This window comes from Schistocerca serialis, chromosome 3 (assembly GCF_023864345.2).
Source record: "Schistocerca serialis cubense isolate TAMUIC-IGC-003099 chromosome 3, iqSchSeri2.2, whole genome shotgun sequence".
In the NCBI taxonomy this organism is placed as follows: domain Eukaryota; kingdom Metazoa; phylum Arthropoda; class Insecta; order Orthoptera; family Acrididae; genus Schistocerca; species Schistocerca serialis.
This window is the reverse complement of record NC_064640.1, coordinates 126,767,326-126,788,339: the sequence shown is the minus strand read 5'-3', so window position 1 is coordinate 126,788,339 and position 21,014 is coordinate 126,767,326. Positions and strand designations below refer to the sequence as shown.

The 21,014-nt window shown below is 38.2% G+C and overlaps 1 protein-coding gene across 1 annotated transcript in view; it reads right to left on the bottom strand.

Annotated features, from left to right (window-relative positions):
* Positions 1–726: 726 nt before the first annotated feature.
* LOC126469823 (uncharacterized) overlaps positions 727–21,014 on the bottom strand; it is a 183,606-nt gene continuing 163,318 nt past the window's right edge. The window contains exons 21-24 of the mRNA XM_050097109.1: positions 19,728–19,849; positions 16,478–16,584; positions 5,802–5,867; positions 727–1,253 (exon numbers count right to left, since the gene is read on the bottom strand). Coding sequence (XP_049953066.1) covers positions 1,217–1,253; positions 5,802–5,867; positions 16,478–16,584; positions 19,728–19,849 — 332 coding nt within the window. The 3' untranslated portion in view covers positions 727–1,216. The remainder of the gene's footprint in view (positions 1,254–5,801; positions 5,868–16,477; positions 16,585–19,727; positions 19,850–21,014) is intronic.

Sequence of the window (21,014 nt, the reverse complement as noted above, 5' to 3'; positions counted from 1 at the left end):
GTACACATAAATAATTTGTTTTCTTGTTCTTTTTCATATCCTTTACCTTATAATCAACACACTGTGAAAAAAACACAAATTAACAGGGCAACAAAAGCACCGACATGCGGCTTTTATGCAAAATACTAAGTATTTTACTCTCGTCTTAGAAAACACAATGTAATTTCCCAGTCTTAGAACTTCAGTTTTTCAAAAACTGTATCTAAAATGATAATGTCACTTAAATAGAAAAAAAACTAGATTTTAAAAATTATTCACAATTTTAAAATGTAAAAAAGAGAAATAATAATATATATCATAAATCTGTAAAATTTATGTTTTATAAATCAGTGTATTCCAAATAAGGTACTATCTGGTGGTAACCAATGCTACAAACATGGTTGTGAAATATAACCATGCTGGAATGACAATTCAGCTAAACGCTGAACTCTGTAAAATAATAAATGTGAGCTATTTTATGTGCTCCTATAGCATATGAATCAAGCCACAATAAATTTACTACAAATATATACATACAAGATCTTAAAACAATATCTGTTTAGATTCAACAACACATAAAATAGTACTATTTTCTGTCACATAACTGAGGTATGCGCAATTCTTGTTACCTTTTTTATTCTCTTTGTACAGTTTTTATATATGCAACTTTAAAGAAGTGCATACCTGCACCACTCTGTACAGTCACTATACATGCAACTACAAAGTAGTTCATATCTGCACCTGTAAAACGATAACAAACATCATCATAACAACTAAAGTATTATTTCGAAACCAGACAATTACTCTGTAACATAACTGTACTTGTCCAACATTAATAATATTTTAACAGCATGTGATAGTAATGCAACAAACATAGAGAGAAAGAGACAGACTGACAGACACACACAGAGAGAGAGAGAGAGAGAGAGAGAGAGAGAGAGAGAGAGAGGCGAAGGGAGGGAATGGGAGAGAGGGAGGGAGGGAGGGAGAGACAGAGAGAGGGGAGCGGGGGCAGAGAGGGAGACATAAAACCATAAACCTTTTCTGTTAGAGTACAATGGGTAAACTGTGGATATGTTAAAAGTCAGACAGATAGGTAGAAGCAGACAGACAGAGAGAGAGAGAGAGAGAGAGAGAGAGAGAGAGAGAGAGAGAGGTCATTCATGACGCTGGGTCAAGACGGTTGGGAAGGGAAGAAGGAAGGTTGTACCTTAATTTCCTGTCATCACTGAAGTCCTTAGAGGTAGAGCACCAAATTGTTCCTGGATGCTGGACTGTAGATCAAGAGTGAAGTGCCATAAATTTAGAATGCAAACTTTTTTTTAAAATTCTACAAACGAGTATTTAGAACCTTGAGAGCAATGCAAAATGACAAGCAAGTATGGAGGAACAGGATAAGTGAAAGACATGTTGTGTGTGAATCCATGAGTATGGATGGAATGGAGATATCCTGGTTGCTCTCAAGTCATTTGTCAACTTTTAGTAATGCAGCAAATACCAATTTTTTTAACCTGAAGGTTGAATCAGAGAGAAGCAACCAGTTAATCACCAAGTTCTTCTTATAGCAATTATAATATAATTTGAAACATAAACTCTCTGTCATAAAATCTATGCAGTGTACAAAAACAACATTCATAAATGCAAATATGTTACAAAGGACTGCAGGATATCAATTTTTTGTGGCATATCTAAGCAGTTCCCAGAGCAAATAGTGTGCTGTCCAATGGGTGATACTTATTAGGCAAAAGTTATTAATAAAAATGAGATGTGGCCGAGCGGTTCTGGGCGCTACAGTCTGGAACTGCACAACCACTATGGTCGCAGGTTCGAATCCTGCCTCGGGCTGTGTGTGATGTCCTTAGGTTAGTTAGGTTTCAGTAGTTCTAAGTTCTAGGGGACTGATGACCTTAGAAGTTAAGTCCCATAGTGCTCAGAGCCATTTCAACCAAAAATGAGATGTGTGAAGTCCGAAAGACGGCATATAATTCCATCTACAATAGACAAAGGTGGATGATCGCCAGATTGTGTCATTTAAGCTTATAAAGACATTATACCTACATTACATTGAGAGAAAGTAGAGGTAATCATACAGTGTAGACTTAACTGCACATAGGAAAGAAGACAATACGCTCATGCGAGAGCTAACTGAATTAAATGGCAACAATGTAGCTGCAGTTCACTGTTCATAAAAGTGTAAACAAAAACAGATGGGATCTGAAGAGTAATTTACTGGGATGCCCTGATGAGTAATGTACATTATCATAATTATGGGCAGTTGTAAAATGTGAACATGTTATGACACAAAGGCTTCTTGTTATATTCAATGCATTATCTTCAGTTGAAGAGTGCCTGGGAGCTAATGTCTAGAAGATAAACATTATCTGCACATGCAGTAGGCCACCAAGAAAAGTTTAAAGGATGTTTTACTACTTCTGTGACCATTAAAAAAATTTTATTAGGGGATTCAGATGTGGGTTTAAAGGTTTTCCTGCCGACAAGACTGGTGACATGTTGGAGAAGCTGAATACTGGAGAGTAGTTTTGTGTGCTCTTGAAGTAACAATGTTTATGCGAGAAACATGAGGTTGGTGGTTCTGCTCCATTTCTTAACCTTTTTTATAACATTACTGTGTGCCAAATGTGGTTCTGACAAAGAACTGATTAAACTATATCGCAGTCAACTCTTTGTCCTGGACACAACTTGCAAAATTTAATTTAAATACAGTGGTTTCTTGTTGGTATGTAAATTTAGATGAGAGTAGTCCTTGATTCCTGGAGATACCATTTATTAGTAACATTTCCTAATACACTCCTGGAAATGGAAAAAAGAACACATTGACACCGGTGTGTCAGACCCACCATACTTGCTCCGGACACTGCGAGAGGGCTGTACAAGCAATGATCACACGCACGGCACAGCGGACACACCAGGAACCGCGGTGTTGGCCGTCCAATGGCGCTAGCTGCGCAGCATTTGTGCACCGCCGCCGTCAGTGTCAGCCAGTTTGCCGTGGCATACGGAGCTCTATTACAGTCTTTAACACTGGTAGCATGCCGCGACAGCGTGGACGTGAACCGTATGTGCAGTTGACGGACTTTGAGCGAGGGCGTATAGTGGGCATGCGGGAGGCCGGGTGGACGTACCGCCGAATTGCTCAACACGTGGGGCGTGAGGTCTCCACAGTACATCGATGTTGTCGCCAGTGGTCGGCGGAAGGTGCACGTGCCCGTCGACCTGGGACCGGACCGCAGCGACGCACGGATGCACGCCAAGACCGTAGGATCCTACGCAGTGCCGTAGGGGACCGCACCGCCACTTCCCAGCAAATTAGGGACACTGTTGCTCCTGAGGTATCGGCGAGGACCATTCGCAACCGTCTCCATGAAGCTGGGCTACGGTCCCGCACACCGTTAGGCCGTCTTCCGCTCACGCCCCAACGTCGTGCAGCCCACCTCCAGTGGTGCCGCGACAGGCGTGAATGGAGGGACGAATGGAGACGTGTCGTCTTCAGTGATGAGAGTCGCTTCTGCCTTGGTGCCAATGATGGTCATATGCGTGTTTGGCGCCGTGCAGGTGAGCGCCACAATCAGGACTGCATACGACCGAGGCACACAGGGCCAACATCCGGCATCATGGTGTGGGGAGCGATCTCCTACACTGGCCGTACACCACTGGTGATCGTCGAGGGGACACTGAATAGTGCACGGTACATCCAAACCGTCATTGAACCCATCGTTCTACCATTCCTAGACCGGCAAGGGAACTTGCTGTTCCAACAGGACAATGCACGTCCGTATGTATCCCGTGCCACCCAACGTGCTCTAGAAGGTGTAAGTCAACTACCCTGGCCAGCAAGATCTCCGGATCTGTCCCCCATTGAGCATGTTTGGGTCTGCACGTCCAGCACGAACACTGGTCCAACTGAGGCGCCAGGTGGAAATGGCATGGCAAGCCATTCCACAGGACTACATCCAGCATCTCTACGATCGTCTCCATGGGAGAATAGCAGCCTGCATTGCTGCGAAAGGTGGATATACACTGTACTAGTGCCGACATTGTGCATGCTCTGTTGCCTGTGTCTATGTGCCTGTGGTTCTGTCAGTGTGATCATGTGATGTATCTGACCCCAGGAATGTGTCAATAAAGTTTCCCCTTCCTGGGACAATGAATTCACGGTGTTCTTATTTCAATTTCCAGGAGTGTAGTTTGCCATTATCATTATGTTTCATGTTTTACATCTTCAGCAATGATTTTTTTGTGTTGACTGTACCATAGATACAATCAAACACCAAGTAGTTACCTAGAAGGTACAATCAACACCAAAAAGTCATGGCTGAAGATGTAAAACGTAAAACACAATGATAATGGCATACTACTAGGAAATGTTACTCATAAATAGTATCTCCAGGTAACCAATTTTCAATCACATGATGAGAAATCAATACACAGCTTTCACACAGTTTACAACATTCACATGGTTATACACAAATGATACAAAATATTACAACAGTGTACACATAGAAGAGCCAGAATATCTGAGATAAGGCTACTGTGATGATATATTCAACAAGGTGATTCATCAAATCATGTACAAATCACAGTCCTCTATTCTACAACCAAGAGAAAGCTAATTGCAAGGTCTTTGTGTCAGCTCCGGTTTCATGAAAGAATTGCCAAATACTATGAGTACTTCTTGTCCTGGAGACAGAGAGCCACACAATTAGTAAGTGAATTGGAAATTTATTAATAAATATCTTAGAAAGAAGAAAGTATAATGGAAAATCCCGCGTGGAGTACACTTAAGTCTATGAGTAAATACAACCAGTCATCCATGTTGGAAAAGTGTCTCCCATAATACCTCGCCACTTGTGGTGAATGGCACATATGCAGTGATGTAAATCCCTCATTAATTACTGTAAAGGTCTTGCCAAGAACTGCACAGCCAAGCACTCCTGTACCAACTGCCCTCTCCCAAACCTGATGCAAATTGGATTTCTGGTGCTTCTACCACTCCATCCAACCCAATTAAGTACAGAATATACTCTTCAAAATCCTTGTTACATCTTCTGAGATGGTATTTCACTCCCTCCCTCCTTAAAAAATATCCTAGTCCATCCTTATTTCACCCCCACGACCAACCCTCCGCCACATTATTCACATCAGTGTGACAGACCTAACTGCAAAACCTGTCTCATGAATGCCCTGAGCATGTCCTGTTCCTGTACTGCAAAGCCAGCCATGTAATTCATTTACGGGTATCATCACCAATCACCAATCCATCGCACGAAACATGACCATCAAACTGTAGTGAAAGACAAGTTAGCACAACAACTTGCACAGTATGAAACCCATATAATACGGTTAACTTAATAACTGTTCCACAGCCCATGTGATCTAGATCCTAACACAGATTGAAACGGTTTCTGTTATCCTCATCTGTGTATTCAATTTTACTGCCCTTGCTAAATTACAGTAGCCTACACTGTCAATCCTATATCTTTCTATTCACTCTCCCCCTTCCGTCTCCATTTCTTGCACTCTCATTATTTACCCCAATTAAACTGTTCCAGTCTATTTTTGCTATTAATCAAATGGCCTCTTCACTTCGGTCGACTTTCCAAGTTTTGGAAGACATTACCATTTCTGAACGGGTCTGCTCATTCATATTAAAAGGTAAACAAACAACATGATAAATATAATATGTATGGTAGCTCTTTAAGTTCATTCTCTTTTGCATTAACACTCTTACCCTAAATTTGTCTACAAAACGAATGTCAAAATACATCACGCATCAGAATTAATCTACTGTTAGAAACACTTACTATGGTCGTGATCCACGAGCAGCCTCTTCCAAGGCTCTCACCTTCATTTCTCGTTCCCTCTGTTGCCTGAAAATAAAAAGTATATAAAAAGATAAATTTGATGGCCATATAAAGAAACTTCTTGGAAAGACAGACAGCTTGCCTGTACTCAGTTCATCTAATTTCACTAATATACAAAGGTCTCTTACAAACCAGAGGAAAGTAAGCTACAAATTGGCACATTCCTGGTAGTTATCCTTACTGAACTGCTGTTTGTCAAAAGTGAATGTGACACTAGAGAAGAAGTGGTGGAAGAAAATCTCAGAGCAGTATAAGAACTAATCTCTCATAAAGTACTTCCAAAAACAGGAATTCTAGTGGCCAATTTCATTTATGTATTAAATATATAACAGCATGGAGCACAATTATGCAGCATGAAACAGGCCACAGTATCATACAGACATGATGTAGTGTAATCAATTTTTAATTCTAATGCAAATTTTGTAAAGAAAAATAAGATTTTGCAGAATTAATTCTCCACTTTTATTAGAAGACGGAACATATTTGTCACTGAATGAGCAAGGAACTCTGAACAGGCATAGAACAAAAAACAATGCAGTTGTATGAGGGAAAATAAAATTTAATGTTAATTTAATTTAATACAAAAATGGCTTATCCTGGGAATGCAGTCAATGGAAGATAACCACTGACCACAGAATATAAGCACAGAGACTTGACTAAGCTATGCTACATGTTCAAACGTGTTAGTGTGCCTGTAGTCTGCTCAGTGCCACAACTATATGGTAAATGGCTCAGTTGCACAGCAGTTGCAAAAGAGAGAGAGAGAGAGAGAGAGAGAGAGAGAGAGAGAGAGAGAGAGAGAATATTGCAACAGATATCTGACAGACTAAGGCAGCTGCCAACATAAAAGAGGATTAACAAGTATTCCATATTTCATGCAACTGATTAATTGAGGTACACTATTGTATTACGTGCATGTATTCATAAACAATAAACACAGACAACACACTTCTTAAGAAAATAAATGCATGCAGAAGGAAAAAAAATGTATGAGCCTATCCACAAAGTTATTTAAAAGTTTACTGTGAAGTGGCTGTAAGACTAGCTAAATACCAAGCTCACTGAAAATGAACTCATAAAGATTCACTTAAATATGTAATTTAGTGGGCCTATAAGGGGGTGAGCACAAAGAGATATGCACTCAACAAATATAATGCATATTAAATCTTCCTTATAATGTCATAACAAAATTATGCCAATTGTGGAATGCTCAAAACACAAGATGCAATTGATAATTTTTCCTGCACATTGAGGATAATAAACTGGCTGAAATAAATCATGGAATGTACACAACCTGTGATTGTAAATGTCTGAATTCCATTTCTAAAAACATTTTAACAGGTCCAGTGAGAACATGATTAAAACTTATGTTTATCTGTGAATTAGTAACTGTCTTCAAAATGATAATGGAACTGGGCACGTCTCTGCTGAGACTATCTACACAAAAAAGCTTATTGCTACTCATAAAGAGATAAACTTTAAGTATGAGGAAAATGTTGAGTAGGGCACATACTCTTGAAGATCACAAACCATTTTCTGTTTCTTTGTTTATCTACCAAGCACACTAACTCACTGTGTAAATTATTGCAGAAGTGCGCTGCAGGACTACACTAAGAAATATATGTGGTGGAAAAAACCTTCAGTTATGGCCACTGGCATTGCAAAAATCTAATTACACTGCAGGCCATGACAACTTACTTATTGTGCTTGGCCAATATATTAGGAAGAACAAATTATTTAAATTTGTATGAGGTTTGAGGGCATACATTGTGCAAAATTTAGCACACAGAGCTGCCACCTCTGGTAGCAACAATGGTTCTAACCCAGTGGGCATCAGGTCAAACTGAGCTCAGATGACAGATACAGGTACCATATGTGATTCCACACTGCTTCCACTTGGTGCCAGAGTTCGTCAATCATAGTGGCTAGCGAGTAATGGTGTGCCAGTCTCTCAGCAAACCATTACTAGATGTTTTCAATGGGTGAGAGAGCTGGAGAAAGTCCTGACCACAAAAACATTCAAACACCCTCTGTATCGAGGTACGTCAGAACAGCACAAGCAATGTGCAGTCTTGCATTATCTCATTTATAGATAACATCACAAAAAATAGAGCATGGCCACTGGCCTTAACATGTCAAAAATTTAATGCGTGCTGTCTATATTACAGGCTACGCAAATCACAGGAGACCCTGTAGTGTACTCAATGGCAACCCATACAATCACGCTAGGTGCCAGATGGAACTGATGATGACAGTGTAACCTGGTAAGTTTGTTCTCCTTGCAGCCTCCATTCACAGATACATCCATCGGAACTCATCTGAAAAGATTATGTAATTCTGTGGCCATATCCAGCACTCTCCTTGGAGCCTCCACACATACATACATCCACTATAATTTTTTTTACGATGCTGATGGCATTTGTCTGTGATAAATTTTATTTTATTGTTTTACGATCCAGATTTCGGCCTTAGTCCATTCTCAAGTACAACAACTTATGTCAAAAGTCATCTGACTGGCATGAAATATAAGTCATTGTCAAAAAAGCATATCTTGTCACAAAGGCCAAATCTGTCATTAATAAAAGTGAGAACACCTAAATACATTGCAGACTTTCATTCCTGGTCTCCACAGTGCATCCGGTATTTCATACCAGTCTGACGTCTTTTGACACATAAATAGGTTTTTGTATTTGAGGCCAAAGTCTGGATCATATAACAATATGGCGCGACACCTGTTTCCCAGTGTTCTCGTTGGGTTCACCACTGGTGGTGCCACCATCTCCACTGCCAAGTCAAGAGATACTGTAAAAATAATCACTGCATTGACAGTTTGTGATGCTCAAGACTTCTCCAGACCTGAAGTACACAATGTGGCTGTACAATCCTGTGAGGCCGAGAAAAAATGTGTACCTATCAGGCACTAGTTGTGCGCGGCCATTGAGATCCTCCAAGGCATGGGATCCTGATCAATGAAAGTAGCAATATCATAGAACAATAAACCTCAGACTCAATAGACCGCAGTCCTGCCATTGTCGAATTCTGACACATGCTGACAAACATTTCTTCTTCTTATATAAGGCATAACACGATAATCTCACCAAGAACTGACACCCAAATGCTATTTCGGAATGAGAAACTCACTCGATAATCTTTTCTTATGCACAGAATGTAGATGGTGTTGCTCATACAGGCATTGTACAGTTGTGTCGCAATGCTTATAATTTCCGTATCTAGGCATGTACTACATTTCATATCAATTTGATGTTTGTTGCATGCCACTTTCATGGTGTTGCAAGTATAATGGCCAGCAGCATACATACTGAATATGTTTACATCAGTAACATTCATCTGGGCCAACAACAGAATTCATCAGTTAATACCTAGAGTATCTTTACTACTCAAATACACTTTTTTATGGTGAATAAAAACACCCTAGCCCAAGACGTTTTCAAAGGTTATTTACAAGATAATAGTTGAGCAGCTTTGCATTATAGTGGGGTTGCTACTTCGTCACCATCACTGCAACATTCAAAGATACCTCGACTCACTGATCACTGAGCAAGTCTTAGGTCTTTTATATGGGATATCGCAATTGTCAATCTGCACATGACTGGAACAGGACTTCATGTGGATGATACAACCAATGTATCCACAGTTTTTCTGCCTTGGTGTACAATCATAATCCACAGCCGTGTAGAATCCTTTAAGGACCACACAGAGCAATAAAAAATTTTCTGATAGCACAACTTTCTACAAAAGTATAACATTCCATAATGACACTGTGGCTAAAAGTTAGTGGTCAGTATTTTATGCAATAATGTTCTTGCCCCTTATCTAAAATCTCCAATGTTTGTTTGCACTGCATGTGTCTCACTTCTTCAGTTTTGTAGATAAGCTGCTTAATGGAATCATTCTTGGTATAATCACACTGAAATGGTCAAACCTATAGTGTCTTGCTTCAGTATGATGAAACTGAACGTTACGAGAGGTAATATCATATATCAGTCTCTCTGTCAATGACAATATACATGGACAGCTTTCCATGTGGTCATTTGCCTGCATGTGGCACACAGATGTCACATTGTTAGCAATGTTGTGACATGAAATTATCTGTCACAAGTCATAACTTAAAGACTTTTCCATCATCAATTACAATTAACACTTGGTGCTCTGCACTTCAGAGTTATGTCTCCCACAAAGAAATTGGTTATTTATGTACACATTATTCTCCATCTTTGAGAACTTCCCAAGAAATCAAGTCAAATCTAGTGGAATGGCATTACTGCAGGCAGAGTTGGCACTATACGTAATGGGTACATCAGTGGCAACACGGTAGGTAAGCTATACCATGCTGGACCTAACTATGTTTTTTACCCATTGCCTCTGTGGGGCAGTTTAAGGTCACAGAGGCCCATAGTAAAAATAAACTGTGGGGACTCTATTTAACAATATGTAGTCACACACAAGGGGGTTTCACAATTCGTATTCATATTCGATGGGTGGATCACGTAACTAATGAGGAGGTATTGAATAGAATTGGGGAGAAGAGAAATTTGTGGCACAACTTGACTAGAAGAAGCGATCGGTTGGTAGGACATGTTCTGAGGCATCAAGGGATCACCAATTTAGTATTGGAGGGCAGCGTGGAGGGTAAAAATCGTAGAGGGAGACCAAGAGATGAATACACTAAGCAGATTCAGAAGGATGTAGGTTGCAGTAGGTACTGGGAGGTGAAGAAGCTTGCACAGGATATAGTAGCATGGAGAGCTGCATCAAACCAGTCTCTGGACTGACGACCACAACAACAACAACAACAACAGTCTACTCTTCTAGGAGTTGTAGAAGGTACTTAGTAGGTAAAGTTTTGATAAGGAATTCTTGTCAGGAAATAAAAGACGTTTGAAGATCAGATTATTTTCAAACCTTCCACTTCACAGCAAGCACACAGACTGAGACAAGGGCACCATCGTCAGTCCCCTGATGCAATTTGCCATCTGTTTATAATCACTGCTTCAGCATTCTGCTCAACTGTCAGTCTGTCACTGAGAAGTAAGGATGAATGAGACAGCACAGGATCATACAATCTACATTTGAAGATCACACAGATATGTTGCAAATTTATAGTGAAGTTGGACTTATGGGGAGAGCCATGCAGGTATCGAGAATGTTTCCCAGATCAACTCAGTCCATCACATATCAATTTCATTCAACTACAACAGATGTGATAAACTAGTATGTTCATAACTACGAGTGTTGACTGTGGTGTTCTATGGCTGCACTACACTCTCAACTTTCAACAGAATGTTCTTTGGCACATAGAAGAAAACCTGACAACATGTAGAGACCTGTTTAAGGAGTTGGGTGTTCTGACTACTGCTTCAGAGTATATTTATTCCCTCATGAAGTTTGTTGTAAATAATCCACTACAGTTCAAAAGCAACAATGATGAACATAATTACAATACTAGAGGGAAAAATAACATCCATTACTGCACATTAAGGTTATTTTTAGCACAAAAGTGTGATGTGTAAAAGGTGGTGGCTTGGACTTACAACTAACAAAATCTGAATATTTTCCTTTTTGGAAAAAAAGAAAGAAAAACTTCCAAATGTTCAGAATGTTTAGATATTAATTTGGGAAATGAATGTAAAATGACTCGTTCCACATTATTACGATCTACTGTGTAAAATGATCCATGGAACATGAAACTAACTACCTGTACTTGAAACACTGTCCATGTCATGCCATGGACGCCTCATGTGAGCATACAACATACTTTGTATGACCAGCAACTCCACCCTTACCATCAACACAATGTGCATGCATTGACTCAGGCAGATTTTCCACTAGATGACAGTTTCTATATGTCATTTCTACATTGTTGTGTCAACATGCTCAAATTTCTGCACTGCATTCTATTTGCAGCTGAAGCTCACTTCATAAGGGAGGTTGTTCTGCACTGTCAAAACAGGCATATTGGGTATAACGAAAATGTGGATTTCAGCAATGGTTGGGTATTAATGAATATGCTGTTATAATCAATTGTTGTCTTAGTGGGCTGCATGTTCTTCCATGCTGCGTAATGGGTCCCAGATACTTGACATTCCTACAAGGGGTACTAGAGGAGTTATTAGATTTGTCACTGTCACTCTGTCCGGACATGTGGTTCCAAAATGACGGTGAACCTGCACATGTGGTGTCTGTAAACATCTCAACAAAACGTACAGTGAAAGGTGGATAGGTTCAATGTAGACCAACTCCTTAACCATCAGATTTAGCACCTCTTGACTTTTTCTTGTGGAGCCATATGAAGAGTCATGTGTATGAGACTTCTGTACAGTTGGAAGATCTCCTCGTGTGATTTCTGGTGGCAGCAGAAATTATTTGGCACATACCAAGGCTTGTGGACTATGTGTATGAAAGTGCAGACACACTTTGTACAACAAACAGCAGGATCATCACATAGAGCAGCTCCTGTGAAGCATGCAAGTTGGAGCTCGTTTTAACCGCTGTCTGCATACCATGAAGAGGGAGATTTGGGAATGATATGATCTTTAAACTTATTTTATATCAAAATAGTGCATTTTGTGACAATGACTACTTATCAAAAAATTTTATACATACTATGTCCCCAATACAACCTATAGCTTCTAATAGGAATTTTGGACCATTACCTACTTAGGCTATACATACAATGAAACTGGCAAACTGACCATGGGAGTTCTTACTAGTGTTTTCACTACGTGTGAAGAGTACGGTAGCCACTGGTATAGGATTTTACCACAGAATTACCAACAAGCAGAACTGACAGTTGCCAGTTACTGAATTGTGTACTTGCACAAACTGTCTTAAAATTGATTGTAAATTATTATAGCTCATGTTAAGAAGTGACAGACATCAGTCTGGATAGTACAAAATTTCATGACACATTCCAGAACACTAGGTCACATAGTAAAATGTTATGATATGCCACTGAGAAAAGCCTGATCTATGCTGTGCTTACCACAGGAAGCTGAAACCTTAGCAGCAGGACATTCGACAGGAAAGATTGAGTACATTGGCATATCTGAATATAATATCTGAAAAAATACTTCAGAGCCAAGATCGCATTAAAATATTTATTTTGAATTGATGACCAGTTTCAACAGTACCTTGCTGTCATCTTCGGATTTGCAATATGATATAGACACACACATTGCAAAATATTAGACTTATGTATTTCATTACTATTGGCATAGAAAATATGTTTACAAATGCAATGTGTGTGTGTGTATGTCGTATTGCTAATCCAAAGATGACAGCAATGTAGTGTTGAAACTGGTCATCAGTTCAAAATAAATATTTAAATGTGATCTTGGTTCTGAAGTATTTCTTCGAATATTAACAATTTACAGATTTCCTCCTGATCAGAATGTCTGTGATATACCTGAATATGTTCAAACATTGAAGCATGCATGAAAACTTCACAGAAATGCACTAAACACAACAGGCAAAGCTATGGTATAGACACACTGGCTAGTAAATGGAATGTAAAAGATGATTTCTCAAACACCAATAAGTGAGCTAGATTACCACTAACCTTAATTAAACGAACCCTGTCTGTCCGTTCATTTTGCTTAGTGGCCTACACAATTTGGTGCGAGACTATTTTGATCAATGACTTTAGGAAAGCTTTGTTAATAATACACAGCAAACAATATTTTGGTGCAAGTAGGTGGTAACGTAAAGCAGGCCAGACTAGAATAAAACATGTAAATAAAACTCTTGTATCACTTTCTAATACGTAAAATGTGGTTTAATAAATTTTGTTCTTCAAGTGCTGAAAAGTAACCACAGTTTTATGTTAAAGATCTACTATTCAGCAGTGGACAACCAGTATACATAATCTTCAACATTATTACGATTTTCATTCAAAACAGCAAACAATTAATTTTCCCCAGAGGAGCTAGGCAGTGCAGCTGCAGGGTCTCTGAGAGCATGGGTATGCAGTGTGTGCTATGTGGAAAACAAAATCATGTAAATGGTCAAACACACTATTTATTTTTTCAACAATAATGTATGCTGTGCCCAGTGTCTCTACAGAGGAATCATTACAGTAAGTTGTCCTCCAAATCATGTCACACTGACAATTGGCTGATTACACACAAGCTGCTGGAGAGCTACACAGTTGTGGTGTAAGTTTAAGGCAGTCAATCCCATTAACCAAGGTAGGTTTGCTTGTTTATAGATACTGGTGCCAAAGACTGATGTAACTCTTCTTAAATAACTGATACCGCTTCATGCCAGCTGAATTTCACATTTACAGCTGTCAGAAATTCCATTTTATTTTATCTATAATTGTTGTACAAGGAATGTGAGGTATTGATTGTTTTCCATGAAAGAAATAGGTACAGTACTGGCGTGGGAGTCAACTGGACATCTTTCAAGCTATTGGTTAGCAAACTTCATGAAGTCTTCTGTAATGGTGGCTTCCTTCAAATGAAATGCTTGATACACTTCTCCTTCTACAGCTTACATTAGGTGTGAAACTTTATTTGCTTTTGTTATGTTCAGATTCACAGTGTGGTACAGTACCAGAACACTTGTATTGATTGTGTTCTTTCTCCATGGTATTAGACTCAATACGTCAGTCATTCTTCCATCAGATGGCTTTCCTGTTGGTTATCACCAAAAAATTAATTGGTAACCGGAAATTTTCGCAGCTGTAAATAGCTTAGCCTACTGTTTTTAAACCACTAATGGCTATGCCACCGAAGTAACAGTAGACACTGGCAAAACATATTGTATCACTGCACCTATTGTATTTGGCGACTTGCTTGAAATCCTTCAACCATTTAGCTGGGTTCTGAATAACTTCTGAAAACACTGACAGACGTCTGATGTGAAAATGACTCATAGCCAGGTTTGTATACCGGTCTCTTAACTATGTAGTCCTTAGGGACAACAAACAGCTTGTACTGAGGTCCCTGACAGTGTAAGTGAAGGGTAATTCATAATCAAATTGGAGCCACGGTGCTGTTAATGTTCCAAAATATCCAATGTCTCCACACAATGATGCCACATTGTCACTATAATCTATAAAGGTGTGCTGAAAAGTAAAGCCTCAAAAAAAATTTTTATGTTAAAGTTTTTTTAATGAAACATATGTTATTAAAATTTCGTATCTTTATTCTTCAACCTCATCTCTGCTTGCACCATTTCATCACTACCAAAGTGAAGTCCTTCACGTTTTGGAAACAGATGAAAATCAGATGTAACCAAGTTGGGGCTGTATGGAGGATGATTGATGAGAGTGAACCCAAGCCATCGGATTGTTGCAGACGTTACAATCCCCTTGTGTGGTCTGGCATTAACACACTAAAGAAAAGGGTGCTCCATGTGTGGACAAACTCTTTCAATTCGAAACTGGACTACGCCACACTATTTCTCATGCACCGACAGTTATGGCTACACATCACCATGTTACACCCTACAATTTGAAGCGCTATAGTGGCAGAAAGCTGCAAATATGTAGATGTGAAGAGTAAAAATGTAGAATGTTAACAAAATTGTTTTATTCAAAGAGCTTTAAGATATTTTACAAAAAATTCGGAGGCATTACTTTCCAGCACGCCCCTGTATACAAATAACAAAATGATAAAACCTTCATGGCTGTCTGTCTATCCAAACATGCTAATCTCCAAAACTATTTGATGAATTTTCATGGGGTTTTCACAGGTAACCTGCAGTGTAGCTTACGGCAATATATACTTTTTATTTCATCAAACTCATGTCATGGGGGGAAAAAAAAGAAGATATTGTAAATTGTTGTTTTAGGAGTCTGCTCAGCTTAGTAGTAGGAATGTTTACCTTAGTGATGGTGTATTACACCAAAAAATCAATAGATGGTGCTTTAAAAAAAATTAAAAAAATAAAATCTCTGTAGCAGAAGTATTTTTGGTGTCAGTGACAGAATTAAGAACTGCAATCATATCATTACGAATACAAACTAAGATTGAATTTACCCAAAACTTAACAAAATTTCTTTGCTTCTCTTGATAGGATTCATTTATATTTGACTTCTTGGCAAGGAAAAATAAATTTATTGACAAAGTGATCCCATAACGTTTCTGTGTTTCACTGGCTGAGGTATGGAACCCTAAAAAGTGACGGTATACAAAGGTTTTTCTTCAACTTCCATTGCAAAGCATGTGCATATAGCTACTTTTGTATAAATCTGAGGGCAGGGGCATCAATGACTGTCACTTAGAGTAGGTTTATTACATGAATTCAAATAAGGTAGGGACTGAACTGAAATTTCTTCATGGAGGAAAAGCATTCTTATTTGTATATAACTTTGAATCTTGTTGAGTAACTGAATCATTTCATTAGTAAGTAGTTTCTAATATCTTTGAAAACTTAAATATTAAATTACAAATACTAGGAAGAAGTTGCTATATATTGACAGTCAGTCAGTGTCAGTATGCTACACAGAATGATACAGAGGCTGCTGCAACTATCTGCATATTGCAACTTATATGAATACCATAAACAAAGAACCAGCAGTACATCTAAAGATGATGAAAATATACATACAACATAAATAACACAGACTCTGCATGTTTTAAAAGATTTACCTTAAGAACTCCTCTGGTGCAACAAGTGATGGATGAGTATGAGAGAATCTGTCCCTATCTAACAACATCTGGCGTTGCAACTGCTCATGGGCAGCTTGAGCTGATAACTGCAACACAAATAGGAATATGGCTTCATTTAGCAATATGTCCATACACAACACTGTATTTCCTACCAAGCAACAAATTCAGTTTCTATGGAGCAAGCTAGTTTCTGCTGAGTACACTATCTCAACACAAAAGGTCCTAACTGCTCAAATTACTAAGTATTTATTTGTACTAGTGTATTGGTGCAGGACTGAATTTCGACCTTGAGCTGTAAAGAGTTTCACGGAAATCAGTCAACTCAGTGTCAGCAGGTGCTGTTTATAGAGGTGTATTTCTGCATTCTGCCAGATGCAAACACGGTTGAGCTTCCACACTACCTCATGGAAAATGATAATCAGAAATGTTCTGAGGGTTGGAAGGAACAAATGCAGACATCTGTGAACTCAAATAGTTCCTATGTTGCAGGCAACCACCACAGACTAAACTTATGTGGCAAGTACACATATTTTCAGCCTCAGCCACATTTCTTTTGATTAAACTAATTTACATTTTCCAAGAAAGTGCAATAATAAGTCTATAATAAACTACTGTCATTGGACTGTGTGAAAAGGACACAATTCACAGTCAAAAACAGTTGGTCAATAAAATTCCATGACAAATTGTTTCTTATTCAATTGAGCAGTTATGCTCCTTTTGTGTTGTAGTAGTAGATATTGATGTCAACAGAAAATGCTGTTTACACTGTGGATGAGAAACTATGAATGAAAAGAAATATCTTCAACAATATAACAACACCAGCATTCCGGTCTGAGCTGCCGGAGATGGCAGCCATGTGGGTGAGGCGTGCTTCCTTGTGCGAATGAATGTGTGTATGTGTTTCCCTTTCTGAAGAAGCCCCTGACAAAAGCTAAATGTGTAACAGTCTTTTCGTTGTGTCTGTCTGAAACTCAACATGTCATCTTTACAGTGAGTGGTAATGTATCTTTTTCCTTATACTGCTGATATTTCAACCTGGAGTTTCCATTGTTTGAATTCACACCATTGGCATACAAAATGGTCCCATAACCTTTTTTACTTTGCTAACTAATCATTTACTATGTAAACTAAATTATTGCCTGAACATATGGCTCATCCACTGTAGCAAATTTCAATCATACAGATTTATAAACAAATATGTAGTTTGCAAAATCATAAAATATCCTTATGAGAGCCTTTATATAGCACACTCCAACCAAAAATCTTCTCAGTCCACATCAAGAAATTCCCATGTTAACATCTATGAATCGAGTCCACATACTACAATCTTTATTCTAACATCTCTCTGTCAGTATCCACAGTCATACAGTAAAATCAGTACTGAGAACATAATCAATTAACATTTTTATGCAAGTTAATGTTTATTTGGATCAAATTATGCACTGAAGAATCTAAAAGTCAGTCTGTTGCAACATTTGAGAACAATTAATATTTCCACATAGTTTCTCTTGGTGACAACATGTCTGTGTGAAACAACTGCATGAACTTCTTTGGTTGTTGCAAGCAAAAATTTAGTTTAACAGACTGCACATAATAAATGTTTTTGTCTTGTGTGCCACACTAAATGTTTATGTTGGCTTTAATAATGAACGGTGTTCAACTGTCTGCTTCTATAAACTGTGGATTATGGGATGAAGGGTTTTATGATAAGTATTGCCATTGAAACTGTCACTAACTGGGTGGTCTAGCCTGATTATCTTGAAATATGAATAGTAATGTTAGTGAACTGATCATCACTGAATAGGTCAATTTAATGTTAATATAACTGTAATCAAGTGAAACTAAAAAGCAGTGGTGTTGTGTACAGTACAGTATTGTGCGACATAGTCCAATAGTCAAAAAGTTTTCAGTTTCGAGGCAATGAACTTATGCACTACCAAGAACAACAATAAGATGATGCTTGCACCAGGTTATTACTGTTCCACATATATTTAACCATGTGGTCATAACGTTTTGGTTCATCTGTGTACATCCAGATCTACCAACACCTGAGATGGATTGTTCAGAAATTCTTCTACTTACAAATGACACAAATGGCAACATGAAAAATGCTGAATGTAATGTAAATGATACAGCAATAGGCTAGTGGATGACACTAAGCCAGACCTCATGGAAAACAGATTGTCATTCAAATGTCAACCACAGAGTTAGCATTAACATCAATTGCTGATGTAGCATGAAAAGAGTGCACTCCCTAGGGAAGTTTATATACTGATGATGTAATTTATATAATGATGTAACAATAGTGTCAAATTCATGGTTTAATTATCTGATATCAACAATTTTATATTCACCAAATGGTACAAAGTGTGAACCCGAACAGGAGGCTGTCTACCAAAACTGGCTGTTAAATTTAGAAGTTTATCGGCAGCTTGAGCAGTAATCATGATATTTTTCAGAGACATTAAGAGGTCAGCTCCTGACACAGAACATCTGTAAAACTAGTATTTTACTGTGATAAGCCAAACCGGTAATCATCGAAGCCGAAAATTCTGAAGTCACTTGACTAAAGGGAGATGGAGGGCTTTCTTTGAAGTTTCGTATTCAGTACCTTCTGAAGAAACTGAAAGTTGTTTATTGTCATAATCACCATCACCATTGTCACTGACATTGAAACTACAAGCATGCTAAAACTGTTTATTTTTACTCTATTATGTCCTATGATGACATATTCTGAGAGAACTTGACCAATTCCTGACCTATAATCTCAGGGCAGAAAATATGAGAGAATATTACACCTATTGTTGCTTCATTGATTTACCCAAAATCCATTCTTCTGTTAATGTAAAAGATGTGACCTGTATTTGTGTACTGGGTAATCTGCCACACTTTCCACCATAATTTAACAGCATCAAAAATATTTTCTCTTTTCATTTGTCTTCCAAGCTTCTAAATAACAACTCGTATGTTTTAAAAGCTTGATATTCATGGTTTTATTTATGATCTTAACATCTACCACATGTGGCTATCTAATTGTATTTTCATTCTTTAACACATAACAACTTGAAGCACATGCTTTCAATAACATATGGCCCACTTTACTTAACAACACCTTTCAGTAAGTTTTATACATTAGAAATATGTAATTGTAGCCTGATTCGTGCATTCATGCAGGAATGTGCTCAAACAACAATGTAAGCAACATCCTAAAGAAGCTGCCAAAATATACCTGATGAGCCAATTGATCAGCATAACCTGGGCCACGTGTCAATAAATCTGAAGGGTGATGTAATCCAAGTGCTGCCTCTCTTGGAGGTAACAGAGCTGGTCGTGGATATCCCGACGCTGATGCTAAAACACACCAGTAAGATGTCACTACAATAGCTAACATTACATATAACAATGAAATTGCATGTGAAATAGCACACTACAAATTACAACCCACATACCATTATTTCCAAAGAATAATTTAAAGGAAGAAGAGTTTCTATGAAATAGCACAAAACATAATTTAAAAAAATGATACAATAAATGTACTGACTTTCTACTCTCAAATCAGTCCATTTCCTCGCTGAAAATTACAGATGACTGACAGACAGACAAGAGAAAGCAGGCTAGCTTTTTTTTAAACACATAGTTGTTTTGAAAAGAGAAATATTTCTGGCCAAAAGATAAAAAGGACTTGCCAGAATCTACTTCATTTTCAAACAGATTTCACTAAACCCGTCTGATACTACATAAATAAGTCAGTCAGTAAACTGACTTCTGCAAGACATGTCTCCTACAAGCAAAAATAAAGTAGGAACCAATAAATTACAATGAATGGACAAATTTAAACAAGCATTTAAGTCCTAGTATAGCAGGAATTTCCCTATTGTAATTTGGTGAAAACAATTACAGAGTTAGATAAAATATAGCAGGTCATTTAACAGAAACATTTTCTTCTGCTATGATACCAGACAAAGGAAGATATGCTTCCATATACACTAAAAGTTTTGTCACGTACTGATGAAAAAGTGCTATAATCATCCCAGTACAACATAAGATACAAGAGGGAAATTTTAATGTAATGGAATAGCTCACAAAAAGATGATATCATTCCAAAAAGCTACCTCCAAGTCTGCAAGAACTTTGGTGTGTGTTATCCTATTTGCAAAGCTCTTACCAAGCATACAGACAAAAGGAGTCAAAGGTATTCTAGGAAGGGCTACAGACAGCTGGTGATTCTGATAAGCTTACAACTTCCACTTCTGTATCATCAGTATCACACAACTAGTGTATTCATCCATGACATGTTAGGCATGATTTACCTGCTCACCAAGTTTTTGGGTAACTGGCTGGAGAATGTCTCAGACTGCATAAACTGATCACTGTGTTTGCATTGTTAAATTTGGTGCTAATACCTACAAGTAGCACAGCCACCCTCCAGGAAGCAACAGAATCACAAAGCTTTACTTCCTATCCTATGAAAAGCTATGGAAAGCAATATCAGTTCTGGAGTAAAGAACTTTTTTAA